Raw genomic sequence first — 27,918 nt, forward strand, 5'->3', positions numbered from 1 at the left:
TAACTTATACCCTACCTTCATCAACCATTATCTGTAAGAATCTTGCATCAATCATCCCCAGACTTATAAGTTTGTTTTTTTACATGCGCAGGCCGTGAGAGTGGGCGGGTACGACTCCCTCGCCCTAATAGAGCTAGCCTCGCGGGAAAAACAAGCATGTGTGCCGTTACGGGACCGGGGACGCAGCGATTGATGCACGGTTTAAAAGTCTCAGGTCAACTGGTGGCCTCTGATGGTCAGGTCAAGTGCCCCGAGGGCCAAAATACGATTTCGGGTTTTGAGAAATAACTTTGCAAAAAAAACGGCGCAGAGTCGCGTTTTTAGTACCATCATGTTTGTCATGCTCCGGTGCGTCAAATGGTACACTTTTGTTTGGGTGGGGTCAACATAAGGTGTTCACATCGGGTCAAAGTCAGGTCAGAAGCACTCAGGTCACGAAGTTGGTCGGAGGAGGTATATCGTATTCATTCGATTCGATAGGCTTACCGAGTCCATTGCCGACTTTTCCGACTTACCAGTTCAATTTTATCAGGAGTAATTGACGAAAAAACTTGTGACCTATGACGTCACGCTAGGTTAAAGATGCAAAAGTGAAGCATTGGGCATTGCAAGAAGTGCATGACATTGCGATTCCATGTGCTTGAGCTAGGTTTAGATCATTCTCGGCGTCAAAATTACAGTTTCCGTATTTTTCCCATTGACTTGTAATGGTGACGTCATGCGATCGGCCTGACCTCATGTGACCTCTAGGAGAAATCCGAGATATACAAGTTTTGAGACTTCTAGAGGATACTAGGTCCTGGGCCCTGTTTCACCGGTGATAGCAGCACGCTACTATCAAATTGCGCGAGCTGACGTAATGTGGTGACGCCGCAGTAATGACGTTTCGTGTAATCCGTGAGCTTTTTCATACCTACGTTTGGAACAGAGTTGCAGTGTCGTTAAAGGGACCCTCCCACCTTAACATTAGATTTGAGTGGAGATAGCCAAAATGGGGTCCCTGGCTCACAATTACCGGTTTCGGCCCTCACAACATCGAGAAATGCCTTACATCGGAAATATTCAATTTCAAAATTGCAGCATTTTGATTCAGAGGGGCTAATGCATAGGAATACCCCTCTGAATGTGTGACGTCAGCGCAGATATCTAACGATTTTTAAATGTTTGACTAAAACGTTTTGTAGCATGCGGTGATATATGCTGCGTTGCGCGCAACAAATGCCGCACTTTTAAATAAAGTCGCTAGGAACAGCGGAGATCCCAAAAAGTAAACAAAAGTAAAAGTCTAATATCTTGAAAACCGGTGAATATTTTTCGATGAAATTTGGTAGATATTCGTTTTCGCTCTTTCTGAACCGAGCTACATCACTTTCATGCCAATTCATAAACTTTTTTGAAGGTGGGAGGGTCCCTTTAAATGCGTTTGATTTGTTCGCACGGCCGTGAAGATGTTAGCAGCAATATTTGATGACATCACACAGTTTGACGACGCCATGGTTTGTTGATGTCTCCATGGAAACCCAATTTGACACGTGTGATAGCAGCGTGCTGCTATCACCGGTGAAACAGGGCCCTGTAAGTATCATCTCGCTGTGACAGCTCCTCTGGCACCGAGGGCATTGCGAAGCTACGGTATTTTGGGACTATTGCAGAGGTTCACGTGTGACGTCATAAGTCAGTGATCTGGGCCCTGTTTCACCGGTGATAGCAGCACGCTGCTATCAAATTGCGCGAGCTGACGTAATGTGATGACGTCATACTGCTGACGTAAGGGGCAATTCTGGCGCACGATTGCCGCAATATTGTTTTACGTCATCAGCTAAATGTTCGGAGTTAATGTCCAAATTTTTCCTAAACCCAACTTCTTTTAAATACATCATATTGAAAAAATATATATCAAAAATATATATATATATATATATATATATACTATCATGACTGCGTAAACTCTTACTTTTAAGGCTCATACGTCACTTAATGCCGCCGCCAAGGTCGCGGCAATCGTGCGCCGGAACTACCCATTACGTCAACAGTATGGCGTCACAACATGACGTCAGCTCGCGAAACGTGATAGCAGCTTGCTGCTATCACCGGTGAAACAGGGCCCTGACCTGAGACGGAAATGCAATTGGTTTCCAAAGATGCGTATGGAAGCAAAGATAAGGTGTGCCAGATAGCAGCCCTCTAGCTGTAAGGTGTTTTGAGCTATTGCCAAAAGTCGTAAGTGGAGCGCTACTGACTCCTCCGGTCGGCCGCCGGGGGTTGGGAGGCGTGCAGCGTATCGGAAAACCACCTGGTACTTAGCGAATTTTGCCGATAAAAATACGTTTCTTGTGCCGACTTATAGCCAAAAGACGACTGAATCTCAAACCAGTCGTATCCTTGCACTAAATGGCTTGGTTTAGACACGATAGGTCTGAAAAGAAAAGGCCCCATGTATTCTCTATGGGCGCCGCGAGGCCGTTGGCACCAGAGTTTCGGGAAGTTCCCTCGCCACAACCGCACGTGCAGATTTGGTCACGTGACCAAGCGCATTTGCCGCCACTGTATTTATATACACTGTGGGTATACCTAATGGAAAGGTCGAGAAATTGACCTGACCTTAGGTCACCGATATCAAAATTCCGAGATATACCTACACTGTAAAAAAAGTTAAGCACCATAGAGGTACTTTTCAATTGACTAATTTCCAGTACCCTAGCGGTGCTAAGCTAAGCATTTTATTCGTACTTCACTGAGATCTAGTTTAGTATCAAGGTGCTAATGTAAGTACCCATATTTGTTTAGCACCCGTGTACTAAATGTAGTACCCTACACCTGCTAGACCAATTTTCAGTACCCTAGCGGTGCTAAACTTTAAAAGGTGCTAAGAATAGCATGCAGTTAGTACCTTCCGTACTCACATATGAACCGTTTTAGCGCTATTGTTACCCCACGACAAGTAGAATAATGCTAACGAAAGCATTGGGGCTGAAAGTAGAATATCTATACTAGTTAAAGCTGCTGCATGAAAAGTTCGCAAAAACTGCTTTCTTTAGCAGCACATACTTTCACTAGTTACTGCAAAAAGGACTAATCAATTACCAAAAAGGAAATTGTGTAAGGCCGAAAAGACGTGCAAAAAAGGTTATATCCTAGATAAGTGATAACAACAAGTCTCAATGATTGTGTTTTGCATTCTGCAATATTCCCGTGTAAGTGCATCTTTCAAGCATCCAACACATTATAAAATTAAAAAATAATAATGGAACATTTATTAACACTTCGTATCATCTGCATGAAAAACAAATGTAAATATATATACACAAACAAACGCACGGGAAATAACGAAAGGTCGCTCATATACCTGCACACTCGCAGTGACCGACGATTAACGCGAGATCGACTGGGGGAGGCGGGGGGGGGGGGGGGGTCGTTGAACCGACGTTCCGTTCATGGCCATAAGTTCGACCTCATCCACGACCAGACGGCGTTTAGTGATAGACGGAACCGGAGACCCCGTGTTGTTGTCGTAGTTGTCCTCCATTGTAAGTGGTAGTCGACGGAAGAACTGACCAGGCCCCATGCCTGGAGCAAAAAAAAAAACTGGATCAGTTCCAAGATTTTTTTCTGTTGGAAGCTATTTTCGCAAACAACACAACTTTCCTTCAGACCAAGAAGCGCGATTTGCTAAAGTCGGAATATGAAGCACTTAAACAATATAAGATAATGTCAAAAGATACAACGTGTCAGACTCACCAAAGTCGATCAACGTCGGTGTCGGTGGCATGTCGGTGGCAAATGCTCATGTACCACCCGGCCCCGGAGCACTTCACTTCACTTCACTGCACTGCTGCACTGCACATCCCTCCACCTCACTGCCTCCCGGAGCAGGGGCACGCACTCCCATGCCACGCACGACGGATTCCACCGATAACAGCTGATTTAAGCTATCATTCCAGAGCTATCACTCGATGGCATGTGCCCGGAGCACTTCACTTCACTTCATTTCACTTCATATACCGGAGCACGTACACACACTCCCGCCACGACCAACGGACTCCACTAAAATGGCGCAACACGTGGCCGGAAACAGCTGGCACGCGCATGCGCATATCGCTCTGCGCCGTCAAAACGTGCTAAAGGGCTGGTGATAAGACTCCCAGAGATTTGTAAAGCAGGGCTTAGCTACTTTCTTTGGCGCCAATTTCAAATTTGTTTCCTCTGTAAGCATGTCCGGTTCTATTGTGATACTAACGTAAGCACCATATTCAGCATTACCAACTTCTAAAACACTTAAAATGGTTCTAATTAGAAATCCAGCTTGAAAGAGCACTCACTGATGGACTGGGTACTAGCAGAAGTAGACGTTTAGCTCAGTAGAAGAATAGGTGATCTAAACTTATAATATTTGATGGGAATGTTAGCTATCATTAGCACAGTATTAGCACCATGCTTCTTTGCAAATACGTCGTAGGGTTCTTTTGACGCTAAAAGGTGCTACGAATAGCAGCCGTTAGTACCCCAAATGCTAAACTTTTTTTACAGTGTACAAATTGTATACACTGTAAAAAAAGTTTAGCATTTGGGGTACTAACGGCTGCTATTCGTAGCACCTTTTAGCGTCAAAAGAACCCTACGACGTATTTACAAAGAAGCATGGTGCTAATACTGTGCTAATGATAGCTAACATTCCCATTAAATATTATAAGTTTAGATCACCTATTCTTCTACTGAGCTTAACGTCTACTTCTGCTAGTACCCAGTCCATCAGTGAGTGCTCTTTCAAGCTGGATTTCTAATTAGAACCATTTTAAGTGTTTTAGAAGTTGGTAATGCTGAATATGGTGCTTACGTTAGTATCACAATAGAACCGGACATGCTTACAGAGGAAACAAATTTGAAATTGGCGCCAAAAAAAGTAGCTAAGCCCTGCTTTACAAATCTCTGGGAGTCTTATCACCAGCCCTTTAGCACGTTTTGACGGCGCAGAGCGATATGCGCATGCGCGTGCCAGCTGTTTCCGGCCACGTGTTGCGCCATTTTAGTGGAGTCCGTTGGTTGTGGTGGGAGTGTGTGGACGTGCTCCGGTATATGAAGTGAAATGCATTTGACGAGCGACACCTACGGGGTCGTGCGGCAAAAACTTTCTCTGTCCGCGGGCGCCACTGCAGCGACACCTGCCGTGTGGCTCCAACACTATTGGCTCAGTCTGTGCGCCCACGCCGTGCCGCGAACACTGATCCTACACATTGTTCAGCGTTCCGATTGTAGTTGGACCACATCTGGTGAGTTCTCCCCACGTGGTGGGTGCATTACGCCGAGATGGCCTGGCTGGGCCGTGGTGTCGTATGTTTATGTTCGCCCAGTGGGCTCGCGGCACTGGCAGCCGGCTCTCAGTTAGGAACTGCCAGACCAAAGTACCAGTCGCTGGCTGTTTTATATTTTTTTTTCTATCATTGCCTCTAGGGCCCTTGCCGCAGGTTCCTGCACCACCGACAACTGTGGTGTCCCCTACGGCCGCAGGGGCGCGCCGCGGCCCGCGATCGCGTCGTCGGCCATAGCGCGTTTGCGCCGGCGACCGTATACGCAGTTACGCTCGTGCCGCAATTCAGGGAGTTACGTCTTATGCTGCCACCAGACTGCTAGCCTCGTATCTTGTTGTATTCATCGCCCTGTCCACGCGCATGACCTAATGTCTCTGTGCACCCAAGGCCAAGCCACCCTGACGCCATCTTGGCGGGTCCGAGCAGCAATCGTGTGACCTCTACCCAGCGATCGCGTGATCGTGACGTCAGCGGTAGGTGTGGACACCTCCAGCGCTGGTGGCGCCGCGGCGGCAGCGACAGCAACTGCTGGTAGCCACGTGGCCGCCAGCGGCGCAGGCGCGGGCGTGTCATTACGTAACCGTCATCCGCGCCGTGAGGCGGCCCGGGTGATTCACCCGCCGTGTCGTCAGCTGACCGTGACCGTGGCCTAGCGGCCTTTGGCCCGGCGACCGGACCGCAGGTCCGCAGCTGATTGGGGGTCGTCTTGCACCGGGTCTGCAGCGGGCCATCTGGGCTGGAGTCAGGTCACTGCTGGCTGTATGCCACTCTGTGGGAAGCAGCGTTAGTCGGTCACAATTTGGCCAGACGTGTACGCAATCGTGTATGCCTGAGAGGCAGCGTTAGTCGGTCACAGATTGGCCTGACGTGTACGCAACCGTATATGCCTGGGAGGCAGCGTTAGTCGGTCACAGATTGGCCTGACGTGTACGCAACGGTGTATGGGCTGGAGTCAGCTCACTGCTGGCCGTATGCCACTCTGTGGGACGCAGCGTTAGTCGGTCACAATTTGGCCAGACGTGTACGCAATCGTGGATGCCTGAGAGGCAGCGTTAGTCGGTCACAGATTGGCCTGACGTGTACGCAACCGTATATGCCTGAGAGGCAGCGTTAGTCGGTCACAGATTGGCCTGACGTGTACGCAACGGTGTATGCCTGAGCTGCAGCGCTAGTCGGTCACAGATTGGCTGGACGTATACGCAACCGTGTATGCTATATCGGTTTCGTCCGCGTCCCACTCTGGGAGCGTCCAGGGCTTACGTAATTTTGTTTTTCTCATTGCAGGCATGCTCGTCGTAGGGGACAGCTATGCTGTCCACCTCCCCCGCCGCTGTTCGCCCCACCTTGCCGTGGCGGCGGCCGGTGTTCGCGGAGGCTGCGTCAATGACGACGGCTTCAGGCGCTGGGCCATCCGGGCCGCAGTTCGTGCCCGTCCTCGCGTGGTCACGCTCGTGGCGGGCGGAAATGACCTCGCCAGAAGGGACTGCCGCGTTCAGCGGTGGCTCGCCAACCTCCAGGAACTGACGCTCGGGCTCCTGGCAGCCGGAGTCGTTCGCGTCTATGTGCTGCCCATCCCTCCGCGCACAGGCTTTCCATCCAGCGGCGTGTCGGCGCGAATTTTCCGGCGGCGGCGCTGGGTGGCCAACAAACTGTTGCGCCGCCTTTTCCGCCAACCGCCGGTGCTCCTGCTCCACTTTGTGCCGCCACCTGACTTTCTGGCGTCGGATGGGGTTCATCCGTCCGCGGCCGGGTGGCGCACCCTGGAGAGCGTGCTACAGGAGGCTATGGACGCCTCCTCCGGGATTTAGCGTGTACCGGGTCGCTCCCGTGCTGTGTCGTGTGTGTCCCCCCCCTCCTAACCGGCTGGCCGTTTAAATACACATTCCCGCTAACATCGTCGTCTATTTTCATGCGTTCGGAGCTGCTATGCCACGGGCCAAGTCGTCGGCGGGCCGTGCCCCGGCACGCCCCCTGCCAGCGCCACGGACGGACGCGCCGCGACGCGCCACTACGAGACGCTCCGCGGCGGCCGCGGCCGCGTCTGGCGCTGGTGCCACGAGCCGCCGCACGCCCGCTGCTGCGGCGAGGCGACAGGCCGCAGTGATGGCCACCACTCCGCCCAATCCAGGGCGGGGCCATGCTGCTACAACGTCGGCCGCCGCCGCCTCGCCCCCTGACGCCGCGGTCATCGACCCCGCCGCTCTTCAAACAATGGTGGGCGACATGGTCCGGGCCGCCGTCGCCGCCGCTCTACCTGCCAGCGAGCCATCACCGCCGGCGACGGTCGCCGTGCAGCGCGGTCCGGCACAGCGTCTCCAGGATGGGCCAGCTGCCCATCTGACGTCCGCCGACCACGCCTACACGCCGGCTGCCGAACTGCAAGCCGGGCCAATGGCGCTCCCGGCGGTTCTCTCCGGCGCCCCTCCGACCGCCGCCGGCCCTGCTCCACCTGCGCACCTGCCAGCGGCGCAGTTGCCCGTCGCCGGCCGTCCGCCGGCACCGGTGGAAAATGCCGCAGGTGACGACCTAGCGGCCCGCGCTGCCGTATCCCCCGCGGTGGCGGCCCTCATCGTGTCCCATCAATTCATTGACCTAAACACTCTCCTCAACGACTCTATCCCCCCGGCAGAACCAGGGCTGTTTTGCCTTATCGACGGCCGTCTCCGTCCCTCGGTACAGCGCCGCCCAATCCCGCATTTCGGCGCCTGGGCCACCGCGTTTCTTCGATACGCGGCCGTGTACTTGGCTGCCCACCCCGCTGACGCCTCCGGTCTGTTGCGCCACATGCAACAAGTGTCCTCGCTGCAGGCGCCCGGCCTTGGATTCGCGTGGCGCGATTTCGATGAGGCCTTTCGGCGCGCACGGGGCCTCTGCCCGGAAGCTCACCCATGGGGCTCCACGGCGGCCACGTCTCCCATTTGGCTCACCGCAATCGCTCGCGGAATCGCCGGTTCTCGGGCCGGGTCTGCAGCCGGTGTAAGCGGCGAGGGTCGGGGCGGCTCTAGCCGGCCGGCCGCCGCGTCTGGCTCTTTTCGCGCGCTCTGCCTCGGCTACAATCGCGCCGCCGGGTGCCGCCGGTCCCCGTGCCTGTTCCGGCACGAGTGCCGCCTCTGCCGTGGCCCCCATAGCGTGCTCGCCTGCCCTCGCCGCGCCGCCCCGGCCCTCCCCGGCACCCGCCGCCCCGGCCGCGAATGACTCCCTCACTCCGCCGGTATCAGTCCCGCCCGACCACCTCGCGCTGCTCCTGACAGGTTACGACCCCGCCCTGGCCGCGCAGCTAGTGCACGGTTTTCGCTACGGCTTCCCGCTCGGCAGCGCCGAGGTCCCCTCTGGTGACTCGGGCGGCAACCTTCCATCCTGCTCTCTGGCGCCGGAAGTCGTGGACGCATATGTCGCGGCTGAGACGCGCGCGGGTCGGATAGCCGGTCCTTTCTGTCCCGCGCCGCCATGGATCGTCCGTTTTTCTCCCATTGGTCTAATCCCCAAAAAGTCTCCGGGCTCGTTTCGGGTCATTCACCACCTGTCATTTCCCACCGGCGTTTCCGTCAACGATTTCATTCCCCGGGAGCGCACATATGTTCAATACGGGTCGGTGGACGAGGCTCTTCGCCTGATTGGGTCCTTCCAACGCCCCTACCTCGCCAAAACCGATATTGAGAGTGCATTCCGCATCGTGCCCGTCCGCCCGGCGGACGCCGCCATGCTCGGTTTCCATTGGCGGGACTGCGCATACGTGGACCTTTGCCTTCCTATGGGCTGTGCCAGCTCAATCAGCTATTATCGGTGGAATCCGTCGTGCGTGGCATGGGAGTGCGTGCCCCTGCTCCGGGAGGCAGTGAGGTGGAGGGAAGTGCAGTGCAGCAGTGCAGTGAAGTGAAGTGAAGTGCTCCGGGGCCGGGTGGTACATGAGCATTTGCCACCAACACATGCCACCGACACCGACGTTGATCAACTTTGGTGAGTCTGACACGTTGTATCTTTTGACATTATCTTATGTGCTTCATATTCCGACTTAGGCAAATCGCGCTTCTTGGTCTGAAGGAAAGTTGTGTTGTTTGCGAAAATAGCTCCCAACAGAAAAAAAATCTTGGAACTGATCCAGTTTTTTTTTTTTTTTGCTCCAGGCATGCGGGCCTGGTCAGTTCTTCCGTCGACTACCACTTACAATGGAGGACAACTACGACAACAACACGGGGTCTCCGGTTCCGTCTATCACTAAACGCCGTCTGGTCGTGGATGAGGTCGAACTTATGGCCATGAATGGAACGTCGGTTCAACGACCCCCCCCCCCCGCCTCCCCCAGTCGATCTCGCGTTAATCGTCGGTCACTGCGAGTGTGCAGGTATATGAGCGACCTTTCATTATTTCCCGTACGTTTGTTTGTGTATATATTTACATTTGTTTTTCATGCAGATGATATGAAGTGTTAATAAATGTTCCATTATTCAATTTTTTAATTTTATAATGTGTTGGATGCTTGAAAGATGCACTTACACGGGAATATTGCAGAATGCAAAACACAATCATTGAGACTTGTAGTTATCACTTATCTAGGATATAACCTTTTTTGCACGTCTTTTCGGCCTTACACAATTTCCTTTTTGGTAATTGATTAGTCCTTTTTGCAGTAACTAATGAAAGTATGTGCTGCTAAAGAAAGCAGTTTTTGCGAACTTTTCATGCAGCAGCTTTAACTAGTATAGATATTCTACTTTCAGCCCCAATGCTTTCGTTAGCATTATTCCATTTGTCGTGGGGTAACAATAGCGCTAAAACGGTTCATATGTGAGTACGGAAGGTACTAACTGCATGCTATTCTTAGCACCTTTTAAAGTTTAGCACCGCTATAGCTACTAATGACCTAATAATATCCTGTGACTTTCAAAGGCCTCCGACATCTACTGTAGCTCTGGCACGGTGACAAAGTTGCAAAAAAGTGACTTGAGGTTGGGTCACTCAAAGTGACCTGGTGACCTGACCTTAAAAGTTAGGTTCAAACTTGCACACCGTGTGTAAAATTGATGAGAGCATAGTCGTACCAAATTTCGTAGCACCGCGGTTTTCCCGCTATTCGCGAAAAACCTCAGGGGGGGGGGGGGCGGATATCCGTCCCCCGTCGGTGCGCGGGTTAAAAAATCTATTTTTATTTTTGAGTCAAAATAAAAAATAAAAAATCCGAGATAGCAGTTTTGTTGCCCTGTTAATCTTACACCTTTTATGTCTGAAACATTTTTTCTGTATCTCTAATGCTGTAGGCCTGACAGCTCCTCTTCCCGCGAAACTTTTTTTGGGTCGAAAATGGCAGAATTGACGTCACTCCGACGTCATTAGCGGCCAACCTATCATAGCCTTTGGATTTTTTGTCACAATCTGCAAAAGGTATTCACGGGAGGGTACTGAAAGTTTGGTGACGATCGGCGCAGCGGTTCTGGAGATATATAAAAACACTAAAGGGAGGGGGGCAAAAAAATCCCCTTCCCCCACCACCACCACCTGGAAGGTTAATTATCATGATATGCATAAAAATAACTAGAACGGACAGCTGCCTCTGCGACATACGTGAATTGCGCCGCCATTGAACCACAGAGGACTGTGGTTGTTTACATGGAACCCTACGGCGAAATCGTGTAGTTGGGAGGTTTCGTGCTCTATTTTGTGGCATTTAAAGGGAGGGACAGTATCACCATTTTGATGAAATTTGACATTGCATAGGCCCCACCTTTCTGGTCCGGGAACCAAGGGCGGATCCAGGGGCATCTCAAAGGGGGGGCCAAATGCCCATCATGTTTTTCGCTAGGATAGGGCCCGCAGAACCTAACCTACCCCCAAATCCTATTTTCTCCCCGGATTTCGGCCACTTTATTTTGTAAGGTTGCAATTTTGCCAAAAAAAAAAATCAAATAAAATAAAAAATCAAAAAAAAAATCACGTACTTCGGCGGTAGGGGGGGGGGGGGTTAATAGGCCCCAATTTGGCTGCGCCCTTGCAAATGGCAATCCGTAGTGGCAACCTATACCCTGCTAAAGCGCCTTTCTAAGGAGAGGGGTTAACGCCTGACTATTTTTTGCTAGGCCTAGGCCAATTGAAGGGGAACTGCAAGGTGGGCTTATACATGCAGCGATATCCGAACAACAAATAAGGAGGCAGAAAACCTAAATTATTACTTGGGAGTAGTCAAAATGTCATTGAGAAAGCCGGCCGTGATGGGGTACATTTTCCGCATCCTGCTCTGCATGCAAAAGCAGATGGACGTGAATGATGCTTAAAGTGATAGCGTGTATTTATTAGTAGAAGCTTGGGTGCCTATGGGACAAAAATAACTTTGGTAATAAACATGTAATTGTGGTAAAATGTTGATAGCATGAATCCCTCAGCACAGGATATGTTTAGCCAGATATGAGTCTATGAATCGGTCTTATGGTTGGATTTTCAACCCGGAATGGCATTTGACATAATGACATTAGCGGTTTAGGGCACAAATGGCTCACAAGTAAGCTCACAAAATGATGCATGATGAAGAACTTGTTATTCAAGCCAAGCTGTTTTTGTGCAATACGCGTATGATTTATATCACATGTGTTTCCTGAAATCAGGTGATTTCATCGCGTTTATGCTAGCTGTCCTGTTCACAGAGATCAGCACAATCAGCCTATCAGTTAATACGCGGTCATCCTATCTGTCAGACATCTGATAGTGATGACAGTTGACACGTCTGGCGCAGAACCGAATGTATATTATGTATGTACATACATATATGGTCAGCCTTTCAATATCACATCGCACAGGATGAGGATAACATTGAGCAGTCGAGGATCACATCGCGCAGGGTCAGGGCCACATCGCGCAGGATCAGGATCGCGTCGCGCTACAGGCGCAATCGGAACTCCCGACGGCGACAGGCAGACGCAGCGAAGCGGTTGATGACCTCGCTGGTCGCCGGCATGTGGTCCCGATGTACCTGAAGCAGAACGAGCGCCTCGAGCCGACCCTCGGTCATGGTCGTTTTGAGCGCTGTCAGTGTCCTAGCTACCTTGGAAAACACGCGCTCGGCTTCTGCGGTTGTTACTGGTAGCACGCTGAGTACCTTTAGAAGCATATGTACGTTTGGAAAGATTTCAGCCGGGCACGCGTTGAGGGAACTGATAGCAGTCGTCGGAACTTCTTCCTTGGGTTTATCACGCCACATGGCTTTCCACACGCTGAACTCGGCTTTCACCTGCGAGTCAGTTACTGATCCTAGGAGACCTTTAAACTGCTCGTAGGCTGGCTCCACGTCAGACCACTCCGTAGAAACTGTTTTCTTTGGCAGGAGTTTGCTGAGGCTCGCGGTCAGCTGCGTGTGCTTGCCGAAGCGCAGGTTGATGTCTTGCAGGACGAGATCCACGGCAGGATTGAAGACCGTGATCTGGTAGTAGGCTTCTGTGGAGAGATCCCTGCCTGCATTTCCCCGGTAGACGGACTTTTCTGGCAGACGCGGCTTCCTCACCTCTACACTCAGCTTCTCTGCAGCGCATTCCACCGTCCGCATCAACACAGCGAATTCCTTTTCACTGGAGGCTCTCTGCTCCGTCAGCACGGACTTCACCGCATCTACCAACTGTAGGGCTTTAGTGAGGTCCAGCTGCTTATCCTGAAGTGCCAGAGCCAATGGCCGAAGGATGCCGGCCAACCGTTCAACTACGACCAGACCTACCAGGAATTCGGTCCTCGAGATGGCACTCAGAAGCGCCGTGGCCTTCGAACTGGAGCGCCGATCTTGCCACGTGGCGATCTGCTCCAGTGCCAGGTGGATAGCGCTGAGCTGTTCCAAGAAACGCTCCACAGCGAGATGCCTTTCGACAAACCGTGTTTGGCACAGTTTGATCAGCTTGAGCCTCTTATCGCCGTCCATCTTTGATGACTGTGCGTAGCGCAGGATTTCGCCCCGCTTTGCACCATCTGTTAGAAAAACGACGACAGTCTCCATTGTCCCCAAGGCATTTCTTACCAAATCCACTTTGTTGATGAGTGACGTCGATAGATTCAATGCATGAGACGCACAGTGGAAATACTCTGCCAGTGGTGCGGCTTCCTTCACTTGTGCCACCACGCCCACCCGCTCACTCGACATAGCAGCCGCGCCGTCGTAGCATTGGGCTACAAGGCGAGAAGTGTCCAGGCCCAGCTTGCGGATACTGCCTAGCAGCGCTTCTGCGAGGTTCTTCCCCGACATCTTCAGCTCTGGGCCGTTCGCGGACCGCCGAATGACGTCCATCACATCCAGAAGAGCGACAGGGTCTTCCCGAATTACGAGTTGGCCACTCTCATTTTCGTCTACATATCGAGCCACCACAGCCATCTGCTCTCTGTTTGAAATGTCTGTAGTGTCATCAGCCATCAACGCCCATACTTGAGCCTTTTGCACCTTGTTTGTCACACGTTCCTGCACCAAAGTCCTGAGGACGTCGAGGAGCTCATTCTGGACTGTTTTGCTCGTGTAAAGCGCGTTACCAGAACCATCTTGCAGGTGCCTTTTCAGTACTTCGTCGCCACTCTGAAGCCTAAATCGGAGCAGCCCTTTAAAGTTTCCATCGTTTTCGGCTGGCTGAGTACCACTCCCATCAATTCGCCCATCGTCACGGTGGCCTCGCAGTGATATGTTTTGCGTCACAGCAAACTTGAGCGTTTCGATGATTGACGTCAGTACTGCCCTGTTACGCCTGACCTCGCGCTCGCTCGCTGTGTCCATCACTGCATCGATGCTTTTCTTTGGATCCTTCATTGCGATCGTAAAGCTGGCAGCCTTTGCAGCATTGGCCTGGTGGGATGCTGACTGGGCATGCGAATCCAGAGCACCATTCTTGCCGGTCAAGTCAGAAAAGTCGACAAGGGGGCGGCTCACCAGCTTGCCTTTCGACCTGCCTTTACCTCCACGTGCACCTTCGCCTTCATCAAGAGTTTCGCCAAAAAGCACACAAACACTACACCATGCACCAGATAAGTTCCCCTTTCTGGATACAGCCAGCCACTTGTATGTATCCAAGTGATGCCGGAGAAGATACCTCGGCCGGGACACCCCATTCTTTGTGTGATACGAAACAGGGAACTGACTTTTCTCGGAGGGACACCATCGTTTGGTCAGTCCTTCTAGCTTTTCTTCATCGCTGGTTTTCTTTGCGATAAAAAAACCGAAGTCATTCGGAGGCAGAACAGGCCTATCATCTGGGATTCCAACAATGTCCTCTGAATCGCCACCACTCTGGTCTGGAGAGCCTGCTGACTGATTTTCAGATGGCGTGAAGGATGAGGTTCCAGGGCCAGGACCCGTCACAGGAGACTCCAGGGCCAAGGGGCGATCCTCCTCTGAAGAGACAAGCAAGGGGATATAGGATTACTATCCGGTCGCTAAACGGTCAGGTTGGACTCTGCTGGTTGGACTCTGAAAATTACTTTATCAATTAGGCAAGCATATTAGGAAAAAAGCTGCCGATTGTCGGCGCTGGCATCTTTGGTAGGTACCTAAGAAGTCGGAACACCACCAAGCTCGTTTGCAAAATATTAAAAAAATGTTATTTGCATAAAAATAAAACAAGAAAATGCAACGTTTCTAGTTCATTCACTCAAAAACCGTTTGTCAAAGTCATGTTACCATTACAACCAGTGGGTGTTTCGGACCGCCAGCTAATGTCCGATAAAAAAGTAAAAACAATCTAGGTATATGTAGTAGTCTGTTTAGACTAAAGCAAGGTTACCGACAGAAGGTTAAGAAGACGGCATAGGTAACACGACGGTGACGCCCGTACAATCAGCTTACGCTCTATGATAATATGATAATTGGGGCTTAGGGGCGCGCCGACTACAATGGTCAAATGACGCTCATATTAGCTTCTGCTCTAGCATGCGCCATTGATAGTTCAAACCAATCTTAGCCAGAATTCACAAAGCTAGTATAACTATTCTATTTTTAGATACTATTTGTGACTGCCGGCGAGCGGTGCGCGTTGTGCCGCTGAGCCGTGTCAGCACTCGTCGCTGTAGAGGTCGCCGCGAGCGCTGCGAGCCTCGTCGACCAGTGGGTAGGATAGGTGGCGGTAGCGGTCGGTGCGCAGACTACAATGCACCGACACGTTATAGACCGATCGAAAAGTCTTGACTGTGCTATGACTGTGGCAAAGGGACCGACCGAACAAAACAAATCAAGCAAACCATAAGAATGTGGCAATGGGTAGCTCGATTCGGGCGGCGGCGTGGCCAGGCGACCCCGTGACCTCTGGCCGTGTCCTTCTGTGTGCGCGGCCCATTCGCCCCTGACTTGGGATGTCGATAGGTAAGTGGCTGCCGGTGCCCTTAAAATCATGCGTGTTTTAGAAATAAATGAAAGTGATATAAGTGTTGGGAAAAGGTATAATTTTTTTCTGATGATATTACTGCATGCTCTGGCAGTATATATTGATTAAATCTTGTTTGCTTTCAGATTCAGGCACAATAATACAACAGCACAGGTGCAAAAGGCGGTTTAGAGGTAGAACAATAGCTGTCATTACACTATTCACATAGCAGAGGGATATACATGTAATACTCACATTTTTAATACAAGAATTCATTAAACTATAACTGAACACAATATGCCTGAATGAACTGCAACATAAGCTACTGTAATAGGCTCCTGCTGTTGCTGTGGGCATCTCTGGTCCAGGAGTAGGAGAAGGGGTGCTCGGAGGATCACAGGCTGGGACAGATGGCTGTGGATCCAGGCTGAAAAAGTCGGTGTGTGGAATTCAGAACAATGCAGATGTAGTGATCCATTATCCATATATGCCAGCACTCAGCAGCCAAGGTAGTATTAGTTGATACTAACACAAAGGTGGATTTAATTGCTTTAAAATGCTCATTTAAATAAAGCAGCACCAAAATTAGACACCTATCTAAGAGGCTGAGACTAAAACACTGACCAAAATGTATTATACAATACAATTCCAATTAAACATTGTTGTAAATTACCACACATGTCAAATATATGCATCCAGAATGGCTTCCATTACATTTTCAAATACTTTTTTACTTGCCTGTTTCTGTTTTTACTTTTCTTTGAGAAAAAGTCCATCATGGACTTTTGCACAGGTGGTCCTCGTCTTTTCATCATGGATGGCTTATCCTGGAAAATGGTTTGGTGGGTCCTTAAAATGTGCCTAAAGCAAGTTGTTATTTACTTATTTTCTGGTCTATCTTTTCATCTTTCTTCTAGGTTAAGTTGCAGATAACTTTTCACTCCTTTGCAGGCACTGACTTTGCACTGTAGGTAATTCTCATTGCTATTTGAGAAAATTTGCACTAATACTCCTAAAACCCAGAGAAACATTGGAAAATATATGCGCACAACAGCCTTGGTGGTGTCCCAAAATTGGCTTCAGCATAAATGTCAACAGAGCAAAATTGGATCTTAAAATCCAATGTGAGTGTGGAAAGTTTAAGCCAAGAAGGCATGGGCTAAAATATGAGTTGCAAACCTACCACACCTCGATTAGTGATTACCTACCCGACTCCACGCACAACCGGTATATAAGGTATATAGGACTTTGCACACAACAACGCGGCAGTGTATACGATATTAGAGCGAAAAAGTGCGGCGATCGCGGCGATACGGCGTGTAAACAAACGTGCATTTCAAGGTTTTGGTTATAATGGGAATGAAGTATGGTAGCATCATGATACCATAGTAGCTCAGGCATATCCATGGCTCATGAAGTTTTCCTTCAATAATTCCGATTTGGGGTTTTAAGATGGTACAACACGGCCGGGCCATTGTCATATTTGGACAAAAATAGAGATGTTTGGCCTTGGCGTAGATAAGAAAGTGAAAATGATCGTGAATACATGAGTCGGCTCTGAAAAAGAACACGGATGAAAGGGGGGGCCAAAAGATATGTTGGCCCCCCCTTTCAGCGTCAAAGGGGGGGCCATGGCCCCGTTGGCCCCCCCCCCTGGATCCGCCCTTGCCGGGAACTGAAGACCGATCCTCGAAGCTCCACACCGTTACCCCGCTATCGCCGCTCAAAGTACGAAAGGTGTACTACACTTTGAATCGTGCTTCACTATCTTCACTGTTTAAATGTTTGCGCCGTTTTGAATTGACCGCCAGGCGCCAGTAATAAAACTTTTACCCTGGTCATTTCATCAAATTTTATAAAGCCAAAACGTTTTTCGCACTTATTCATCACCGTTAAATTCATTAAATAGTCGTAGGCAATTTCCGCTGTTTCCTTCGGATTCTAGCGGCTCAACAAAGGAATTCCTCCAGCTTGAATCACAATCTCCCTCCAATGTATGACGTTTATCACGTGATTGTCACGTGATATTTTCTCCCATTGTCAATTGTCACGTCCAATTGTCACTCCCTCCAATTGTCACGTGATATTTTTATAGGCAATACCTAAGGCTACCTCTCCCTAAGGACAACTCAATCAGAAGAACGACCGCGTAAGCGTAGCGTCAATAATGTATTATATTATCTGCGCCAGTTCTGTAGTACTTTTGCATGCTTCCAAACTGGCGGCCATGCTTGTATAGTGGTGGTTCGCTCATGAAAATGAATCATGAAAATGAAATGTGGTTGCAATATTTTTCACCGAGTTCGGTCCTCAAACTATGTTTTTCTGATTCAGAAAAATAAGAAATGCTAGTAAAAAAAAAAATCAGCTCCATACATTGATTTTTTTTCGATGATACGATACTGTCCCTTTAAGTGGTGCATGGACGTTCGTAAGTGAGTCTTTTGGGTGAACATCACGATGCTGATGCATTAAACTGTGTGTTCCAGTCTTGTGGACAGGGACTAAATGGTAACATGTGATAACATATACATAGGTACAGCGATTGTGCAATGTGCATCTTCTTTTTATACGTTTTTTCCTATAATAGGAGGATCCAGTCATCCAAAAAGGTAGGTTCATATCGATACGCACTACCATTTGAAGATCAGTTTGGTAGTATCTAGATTAGATTGCCCTGTAGCGATTGAATTCATTATATCACGTGCTCGTCTCGCGGCGCAGAATGCCGGGCTTCCATGGTCTCTGTTGATTATGTAAGAACTAAGAAATAACGATTCTAAGGCACCGCAGTCGTGGAATGTAGTTTGTCCGTCATTCATCTCGGTTCGTACAGCGTTGAACTCCGGAAGGCGAAACCCGGTTTGAGTCGCTCCGGCGCTCGATATTGAAGCTCCTGACGGTTATCCTTTCAACAGTTATCCTTTCAACACCTTGCCATTCTTTACGCTCATTAAAGCGGCTCCGTCTAAGGCATTCATGTTTCCAGCGTGAACCGTTTTACATTAGCAATCATTTATTTGCAAAATGACACAGGAAACAGCTTTGGAGACAACAATAACAAACTCACGGCGTATCAGTTCTGACGTCATCTCAAAGGCCATCTTACGACACTGCTCGTGGACTAGGCGAGAGCTGAAAGGCAGCGCACAGTGTTTCTCTCAGCATGGCACCAATCACGTGAAATGAAACGGTCCCCCAAAACTAGCTAAGTTTAGGGCTGGCCACACCACTTGGAGCGAACGAAGTGGTTCAGCATTGGAGATGAAGCGCTGAGAAGGCTCTGTAAACGTCGCAGACAAAACTAAATATCATCTGCTCTGCTGTCACTCTTAACGCTTTCTCCACTGCTGTGAATTCTCAACATTACAAAAGCATTATTCAAACATTCGCGAACATGATTAACTCACCATCCACTTTCTCAAGGCGCGCTACCCCCCCCCCCGGGCACTCAGCATTCACACCTTCTTAAAATTACTTCCATCCGCCTTCACTTTACCGGCAGCCATCTTCAATCGGCGCAGGTTACGTTTGAAAAACACAGGCAGCGGAGCCATCACCCTCCTCTCCAGTCCGGGCATCCAGAGGGCGCGCGCGTGCAGGTGCATCGGCAGATGGCGCGCTTCAGGCGCGCGCAAACCAAACGCCGACAGTGCCGCCGGCGGCAGACGCTGAGGTTTCACGGCCGTCTCCCAGCGGGAGTATTTGTGATCGCCCAGCACGGGACACCCCAAACCGAGACCGAGATGGACCCTCAGCTGGTGTCGCACTCCCGTAGCCGGTGTGAGCTCCAGCAGGGAGCAGCCGGAGCCTCGTGCCAGCACCCGGTACCTTGTCACAGCCTTCTGGGCGCCTGGAGGCGCGTTACCACCGCCGGCGGAAGGAAGGGTCATCCTCTCCTTTCCTGCGATGGTCGTCTTCATCACCGGTATGTCCAGCACTCCTCGCGGGAGATCTGGCTCGCCACGCACTATCGCCCAGTAGGTCTTGACGACGCGCCCTTCGCGGAGTAGCTGACTGATGCGGTGCGCTGCCTCCGGAGTCTTCGCCAACAGCAGAGCGCCACTAGTATCTCGGTCTAGGCGATGTACCGTCAGAAGCTGCTCGCAGTGAAGCTTCTTTGCCAAATCTGGCAGCACCGCGGTGAGGCAATGCGGATGTCGCTCCGATGCAGAATGGATCGACATCCCTGCGGGTTTGTACAGCACCACAAAGTCGTCGGCGTTGTGGAGCACCCCGCCTCGCAGAATGGACACCACGTCGCACGCTGGCAGCGCGGACAGATCGGTGACTTCGGCTTTCAGCTGTCGCCCACGATTGGTTGACTCTTTGCGAGCACACGCAGCCGAGGCGCGCATCTCCCGAACAACATCCAAAGCCGAGCGGCGGTCCGAGGGTTTCTCCGGTTTGGCGTCTGATGACTGCTTTGAACGAGTCGAAGTGGCTGGCTCAGACTTGGTGGATCGTGTAAAAGGCGGTGGCGATGGCGCTGGCGTTGGAGAAGATGCTGTTTTGGAAGTCGAAACGTCAGCAGCAGATGAAAACTCCTGTAGCCCTCTGGCACTCTTAGTTGTCACATTTCTATCACGTCCCATCTCACTCAGATTCGTTCGTTCAAGGTCTGGAGATATGCTTACATCACGCGCCCCCCTTGGATCGAGCACCAACGGATCCTCACTCGCGCGTGCGTACTTCGAAGTCAGCCCTGCTTTGTAACTCTCTACCTCTCTTCGCTCGTCAGTGTCCTCAAAGGCTGCCCAGAAGTACTGCTCCTCGAACACACCATCTGGTCGGCCGTCTAGTTTGTCCGTCACATTCTTATCAGTCGCACGGTCATGGAACTCCTCACCGATACTGCCACCGTCGGCCACGGTTTTCTCCAGCCCACGCAACGGCGAAGAGGATGGAAGCTTGGCCGTTGCCTCTGTCACGGCTTTCTCGGGCTCAAAGGCAGCTGCGAAGTACTGCTCATCGAACACATCCACAGGTTGAGAATCAATAGTGACAGGATTTACACGATCTGACGCACGGGAAGGGGCATCGTCACTTTCTCGCGTGGGCTCCAAGAATACAGGATCGGGGAAGTACTGGCTGTCGAAAAACCCGAGGGAATGATCGGCAGAAATTGGGGCTGAAGCAGCTGAGGTGTTCCTGCCGTCGCCAGAGCTCGTCGAGGACGATGATGAGGTAGAGCTGGCGACAGCCGAGGCAGTGGGAGAAGATGATGCAGATGCTCGAGGGGCATCATGGTGAGCACCGGTGAACTCTTGCTGCTCAGAACCTCGCTTCCCCGTCAGTGAAACGCCAAAGCGCCTCCTTTCACCAGCAGTGGTCTGCAAGCTGTGCTCACTGTAATCCATGCTGTATCTGCTTCGAGCGTCTCCACCACTCACATCAGATTCCATCTCCTCTCGGTAAACATCACGCTCTCTCCTCTCCCAAGGCTCTGTCTGCTCTCTGGCCGACACCCGTCCCTCTGCCATTGCCTCAGCGACAGTCGGATCTGCTACTGTTCCCTCTCCACCAAACAGCCCCGGCTCAAACTGACCATGAACCACCGGCTGATTGTCAGAGTCCAGTCGAATGACACCAAAGCTGGTCGCGATGACAGCCTCCTCGCCCGGCCTGCCGGGTCGCGAGCGCCGTAGTCGTGCTGCCAGTTCGTCCACGGAGGGAGAGGGGGAGCTGTCAGAGGAAGCGGGGGGTCGAGGAGGAGGGTCGGGCAGATGAAGAGCGAGGTAATCGTGGTCAGAGGGGATGGAGGACGAGGAGGAGGAGGGAGAGAGGACGGAGAGGCGGTGCCGACGGCGCAGCAGCGCGCCCGTCCGGCCTGCACTGAGCCGGCAGAACGTCAGCATGGTAGCTCTTCAGGACGAGGTAGTGACCCGAAGTAGATCACGCGGCGAATATCAGACCATCAGCAGCCTGCGGAAACACAGATACAAATACATTATGGCACGCTGGGCATAAAGGGTATAAATATGAAAATACATCACCATTGACCATTATATATTACTGACCGGGCCGACGAAATTATTTGGAAACGAGGTTTGCAAAATTGACGTAGGCCCGAGTGCGAAGCACGAGGGCCGGAGTCAAATTTTGCAAACCGAGTTTCCAAATAATTTCGTACGGCTGAGGTCAGTAAGATTTTTCCTACATGCCGCATACCTGCTAAGTAGTTTCGACAGGTTTTGGTGACACTTTTATGCAATTGTTTTGTCCATAATTTCCGAACAGTGATTGCGCTACTGCTGTGGATAAAGCTTTAATGGAAATTTATAGAAGAAAATGCATCAAAATACCTCACTTCGAAAGAATCGCGTCTGAAAATATCAACTCAGAATGGCACAACAATTGGATATCCAAGGAACATGAAACATCATACATGAATAATTTGCCACGACATAAGAACAAGAAGAAGGTAGAAGGTATAATATTCCTAGTGATTAAACGTGAATTTTCCAGTGCTCTTGCAAGAATCTTTTCTTTATTTATGTAATCGTACTTTGTTGATGACCTATGGCTAAACTTCCGCGAAATACATTATATTTTCCATATTTTACATGTTTGTTTCGAGGAAAGGACTACAACTGTCAATAATAACGCAATAACTTAGGCCCAAGGTATTAGTGGACATATCAAACGAAGAAAAGAAACAAGCGATAACGGATTTCGATTAATAGGAGCATATCTTGCCATAATTTCGGGCTTTGTAACCAATACGAACTACGAAGTATTTCAAAACCCTTGATAAGCACAGCAGATATTTTTTTTTACCAAAAAATGTTAGTTTTCTAATTTTACGCGACAAATATCATGCAATAATGATGTCAATTATACATTCCCTATCAATTATACCTCTGGGCTAATGCGATAAACTGTAGTTTAGAGGTCATTGCCCTGGGCAGTAAACTCGGGCAGTAAACTTTTGTTTACTGCCCGGCCTATCAAATAACATGGCATTTTGACACTGACAGTTTCTTGGTCATAGTTTTACTGCCCGGCTCGTGCTGTGCTTAAGACATACCCCGGCATGTAGGAAAAATTTAAACGGCATCTGATAGCTCCGGAAAAACTGTCGAGTGAAACCTAATTTCATTGACCTCGAGGTCACCGATGACGTCACAGGTCAGGTCAAAGTAAAAATTATCGATATTTGGCTTGTTCACTTTTTGGGCTCTGGCTGCCGTCCTACAAGTCAGATCAGGCTGATTTTTCGTTTACACACTCGTGAACAGATGCTTTAGATACCCTGAGGGTACCAAACTTGTACTTTGATTTTCAGGTCAGGGTCAGGTCATCATAGGTCACGGAAATCTTATGTCATAAGTCGGTAACGTGGCACATGTTTTATGGTCCATTTAGGCCATAGATTCCGAATTCGGTGTCACCTGTGTCATTTGAGGCCATTTTCATCTGAATATAGCTGAGGTCAGGTCACTTTCAGGTAAAAAAAGGTCAAATTTCAAAGTTGAAACTTTTCATCAAAAAACATGTCCATCGGATGCAGTTTGAGCTCAGGAACACGATGGTGCTATTTAGATTGGTGTACGATGTCAAAAACGTACTGAAAATTGATTTGAAAAATGTTATGATTGTAATTTTTTTTTTGCAATAATGCGTATATGTTACAGGCAAAGTGAAAACTCGGGCATTTTGCAAAATGCCTAGGCAATTTGCAAAATGCCTGACCGGCTGGGCATTTTGCAAAATGCCCAGGCAATTTGCAAAATGCCTGACCGGCCAGGCATTTTGCAAAATGCCTAGGCAGTTTGCAAACTGCCTGGCCCACCAGGCATTTTGCAAACTGCCTGAAATTATTTTCTCAGGCAGTTTGCAAAATGCCCGACATCGAACTCACACCAGCGACGATGCGTAAGCATTATTGTAAGTGCCGCTTACAGGGGTTAATCACAAGCGATACGCACCAAGTGGGAGGACACACAGTGAGACATTCTCCGGGTAGCGCTGGCGAGTTCAGGGTCACTGAGCCCCAGGCAGCGGCCCGACCGCCGCGCCGGCTGCCGGGCGCCCGGCGCGGTTTTATCGGTAAACACGCGTTAAACATGGTAATGTTTCTAAGAGCCTTGATGACTCTGGAAATACTTTGGGTAGATCTGATCAGAAAAGAATGTTCTTTCGATGTATGGTAGTTTGATTGGCGGGCCACACGCCTACATTGTCAATGCATTGTGACTGTGTAAAGATGAACATGTCCGTTGAATGTAAAACTTGTTATTTCTAAGCGTCTTTTTATTATAAAGGTGTGCACGTGGGTCGTGGATGACCAAAAACTTGCTTTTCTGGAAAAGCCACATGTTCTTTTAGTCTATGGAATGTATCTCATCGCATTCCAATGCATTGTTTATAAATGCTGTTTTTCCTGAAATGTACCAAAAATGGCTGATTTCTCAAGATATAGACTATTTCTTTCCACGTGACACGTGATTAACAAAAATGCTTATTGGATACGATGTCTCTGTTCTATCGATCGAGCTGGCAACCCCGTGTCACTGCGGCCCTTTGTTGCCGTGATGTAAGTAAGCACGGGAAGCGAAAAATGTCGGGTCAATATTCGGCCGGTCGCCGCGTTTTTCCGCGCCCATGTTTTTTCTGTGCCCTGCTCCGCGCCCCATCACAGCATTCGTACACACGCACGGCTACAACTCCGTATACGAAAAGTATAGGGAGACGTTGGCTCAATCTACACAGTCCATTCAGTAGTGGCTCCATCTCGACGGAAGTGGCGGAAGACGTGGGTATATTCGTAAATATTGAATGTGCTTGGGGCTCAGGCACATGGGAACGACGTGGTCAACGCCTGTGGTAAACAAAAACGGTAAAATAAATCAATCACAACTCAGGCATTTTGCAAAATGCCTGACCCGCCAGGCATTTTGTAAACTGCCTAGGCAGTTTGCAAAATGCCTGGTGGGTCAGGCAGTTTGCAAATTGCCTAGGCATTTCGCAAAATGCCTGGCCGGTCAGGCATTTTGCAAATTGCCTGGGCATTTTGCAAAATGCCTAGCCGGTCAGGCATTTTGCAAATTGCCTAGGCATTTTGCAAAATGCCCGAGTTTTCACTTTGCCTGTAACATATATACCTAACTTGGCCATTTTTGAAGATATTTAGTTAAAACTTGCTAGAGTAAATCATAACCATGTATTCTATCACATATATTCCGTTTTTTTTTTCGAAAAGTTAAAAAAATATAAAAATATAAATTTTGAATTTTATTATATATAATTTTCAAAATTTTGAAAATCCGAGATAGCAGTTTGATAGCGCAGTCTATTCTCATCCAAAGAAATTGGTCTAGCTTAAAAACTGAGCTCTTGGGAGTGATTGCCGTGGTTCATTATTTTGCGTCGAAATCGGCCGAACATGACGTCACTCTGACGTCATTTACGGCCGACCTATGGTAGCTACGAAGTTCATATTTTGACACAAAGTGTCAAATTGATGCAGCCGAAGGTATTGAAAGTTCAGCGTTGATACGTCAGGCGGTTTGGAAGTTATCGGAGAAAAACGGGATGGGGGCTATGAATAGCCCCCCCCCCCCCCCAGTGGGGCGCGGGTTAACGAAACCTTCCAGCCAGGCGGATTGACAGAATGAGCGGTAGCTCCGACACTGTCGGAGTGCCGTCGGAACAGGGGGTTTGGGTCGATGTAGCTCTTTTCCGGTTAGCCAGTCTTTGCCGTAGCGCTCCTGAGTTGGTATGGTTTCGGACCGCTAAGTCCGGTTTTAGTCCGGCTCCCTGCCACGGCGTGCTACGGCCAGGTCCGGCTGCCTTGTAGTTGCTCTGACTTACTGTGGCTGAAGTGCGGTTGAGGTACGGCACGGCTGATACGGCCTAAGTCTAGCCGTGGTGCGAGCGAGCTCTGGGATCATGTGTCAGCTCCAGTAGAGCTCCAGACCTTGCCCGTGTTCCGGCCGGAGTAAGTGCCGGAGCTAACCAGAATAAAACCAAATACAGCCCGAACCGATTTTGCTGGCAAAGGAGATACTTCGGTAAACAAGACGGGTTAATTGTCTACCAAAAAAGTGCAAAATGACTGTTCCATGTTTGCCGAGATTTATTATATATGCCGCTAGGCACAAGGACTGTAAAATTAACAAAACGCCCCGGCACCTAGTTTCTAAAACGCCCATACCATTTTTCCATGTACACTACAAATGCCTTACCTTCCAGAAGTGGCTTATTGCGATACATTGTTGGTGATTTGGGTAAATAGGTGACAAACACATTGGAAACAGTGATGTTTTGCAATGGGTCAATTTATTGAGCTCGGCGACTTTGCAGGCAAATGCTGAAGCATCGTTTGTTTTCGGAACGGTACTCCATCTAACCCTATTCACCGAAGGCCATATTTCTGGCATTAATGAGTTTCTGCTTTCCTAAATAATAGAGAAGTACGTCTGAGAACGGAATATCAAATGCATATTTTATGCAAACAAACCTCATAAAAGTGGGGCATTTTACCGTGCCCATAAAGTACAACGCCTCGCTTGCAAAGGTCTTGCAAAACCTCATTCATGCCAGAATGCAATGTCCCAGTGCCTTACATATTATTTTGTTTAATAGTTGAAAGACAAGGCTTTAACAAAATACATTATGGTACATGGCAAAATAACTATTTCAGCAGTACCCTACCCCCCATTTTCCCTTAGGGGGAAAGGCGTCTTGGACATTTCTCCCCTATGCTACCTTCATCTGTAATTTGCACACACTGCTGTGAAAAGCTATAATCTAAATGCAGGTACAATATGCAGGTGGGGAAATATTTCAGCTTATTTTATGATCCTGAAAATTGGTCTAAAACTTTTCCCAAGCCATAAAGGTTGCATTGCTATTTCAAGGCAACCCTATTTATCATTGCTTCAGTTATGATTTGTGTTTAAAACCAGAAACTAATAGCAAATGGCACACAGAAATAAAACAAATTAATTTAAATGATCAATGGGCATGAATCCATGCCATCATAAGGCATGAGCAGCATGTTAGTGGATGAATCTATAATAAGCACACATCATTACCACCAGCATAAAGGTAACTGCGAGAGTTTAAACTTTAACAGGTGCGGAGCGCTCAGAGGGTCAATGAGAATTTTCAACTCACCTGTTCAACTCACCTGTTGGGCCTACTGCAATTCTGAAGACTACAAGAGGACATCAACCTACCTACCTGGAAGGTGGACCCTAGAGCCAAGCTGAAGCTGCTGCGCACCCCCTTACTTGAACTGTTCACGAATTCATGGTTGTAACATGATATATTTCGACCCCTTATAAACTACGTAACAATACGTAACACTTCAAATAATGCCCTGATGTTTGCCCGCTGATTTGAGTCGCTGAGCAACAAGCTTGCTTAGCTCGGCGGCTCTTTTCAGTGGGCATTTGACTCTGCCGAACCTAGACAAGATACTGCCCCCCGCAAAAATGTGTGAATGCGCTGCACGATTAACCTAACGAACCGATGAAATGACTGATCCTTTGGCTTATTCTTAAATGGGAAGGTGTAGTGGTCAGTCAAGCTACATTTAGCCTTGACTTCTTTGTTTTTCTTTTAAGCCATATACCATACTAACAAGGGCCTTACCGCGCTTATTCCAGCTTTGATTTTGTTCTCTTCATTCTCCTAGCTGGGAGTGTCGCGACTTGATGTATTATGTTTCGGGGTGGTGTTAACGTAAGGTTCTATGTGTCGCGCGGGTCAGTGGGTGGACACTCCTGGTTGTCTATTCATGGGCGGCGGCTTAGAAAAAAACTCATCTGTTGGGGTTCCCTACTTGCCGAACACAGCCAGTGAGCCATATCAATATGGGATGGTTCAGGATGGAATGAGGGAGGGAACCTGCAAAGAGAGGAACCTAGACTAATAGGATCAAATGAGCTTATATCTTATTTAGCGAGTAGACTAACGCATCAAAGAGATTGGCTTCTAACTGTACGAGGCTTGTGGAACCCCCTGAACTGGAACACAACTTCACTACATTGCTACAAACATACTTACTCATCACTTCTTAGGTGTTTTGCACCTCGCATAGGTGGGTAACTTGGTGGAAAACTAAAATTGAATTATTGAAAATTCAGTTTTTTTGGGCCTTGCTCTGCTTTTTTTGCGAAATCGAGATGTCACGTTGTATTCCCTCGCTATTCTATCTCGAGTCTAAACTGTTAGTAACTGCTAGCGGTGCTGGTGTGGTGGTTCACGATTCGTTAACATGGCGCAAACGGTGGCACACGGACAATAATTGAACATAATTGATTTGTCCTAAGTGCGCCATTGCTGCAACGAAA

The 27,918-nt window shown here is 49.2% G+C and overlaps 3 protein-coding genes across 6 annotated transcripts; 1 reads left to right on the forward strand and 2 right to left on the reverse strand.

Annotated features, from left to right (window-relative positions):
- The first annotated feature begins 5,087 nt into the window (after positions 1-5,087).
- Positions 5,088-9,263, forward strand: LOC122392631 (zinc finger protein ZFPM1-like). Its single transcript, XM_043387710.1, has 2 exons — positions 5,088-5,267; positions 7,228-9,263. The coding sequence occupies exon 2, from the start codon at positions 7,233-7,235 to the stop codon at positions 8,499-8,501; it is 1,269 nt and encodes a 422-aa protein (XP_043243645.1). The 5' UTR covers positions 5,088-5,267; positions 7,228-7,232; the 3' UTR covers positions 8,502-9,263.
- Positions 9,264-11,721: 2,458 nt separating this feature from the next.
- Positions 11,722-15,900, reverse strand: LOC122392632 (52 kDa repressor of the inhibitor of the protein kinase-like). The gene is made up of 2 exons (XM_043387711.1): positions 15,869-15,900; positions 11,722-14,648 (listed from the first exon to the last, which is right to left on the reverse strand). Exon 2 carries the CDS (start codon positions 14,065-14,067, stop codon positions 12,172-12,174), a length of 1,896 nt encoding a protein of 631 aa, XP_043243646.1. The 5' UTR covers positions 14,068-14,648; positions 15,869-15,900; the 3' UTR covers positions 11,722-12,171.
- A 2,711-nt stretch (positions 15,901-18,611) lies between these two features.
- Positions 18,612-27,853, reverse strand: LOC122392633. Of its 4 annotated transcripts, none has more exons than XM_043387715.1 (2): positions 27,632-27,853; positions 18,612-21,538 (listed from the first exon to the last, which is right to left on the reverse strand). In XM_043387715.1, exon 2 carries the CDS (start codon positions 21,469-21,471, stop codon positions 19,072-19,074), a length of 2,400 nt encoding a protein of 799 aa, XP_043243650.1. In that variant the 5' UTR covers positions 21,472-21,538; positions 27,632-27,853; the 3' UTR covers positions 18,612-19,071. The 4 variants fall into 4 exon arrangements, with proteins under 4 accessions (XP_043243650.1, XP_043243647.1, XP_043243649.1 ...); XM_043387712.1 differs by lacking the exon at positions 27,632-27,853 and adding an exon at positions 27,218-27,598; XM_043387714.1 differs by lacking the exon at positions 27,632-27,853 and adding an exon at positions 26,804-26,821.
- Positions 27,854-27,918: the final 65 nt, after the last annotated feature.

Source organism: Amphibalanus amphitrite, unplaced genomic scaffold, assembly GCF_019059575.1.
Source record: "Amphibalanus amphitrite isolate SeventyFive unplaced genomic scaffold, NRLGWU_Aamphi_draft 000494F_arrow, whole genome shotgun sequence".
In the NCBI taxonomy this organism is placed as follows: domain Eukaryota; kingdom Metazoa; phylum Arthropoda; class Thecostraca; order Balanomorpha; family Balanidae; genus Amphibalanus; species Amphibalanus amphitrite.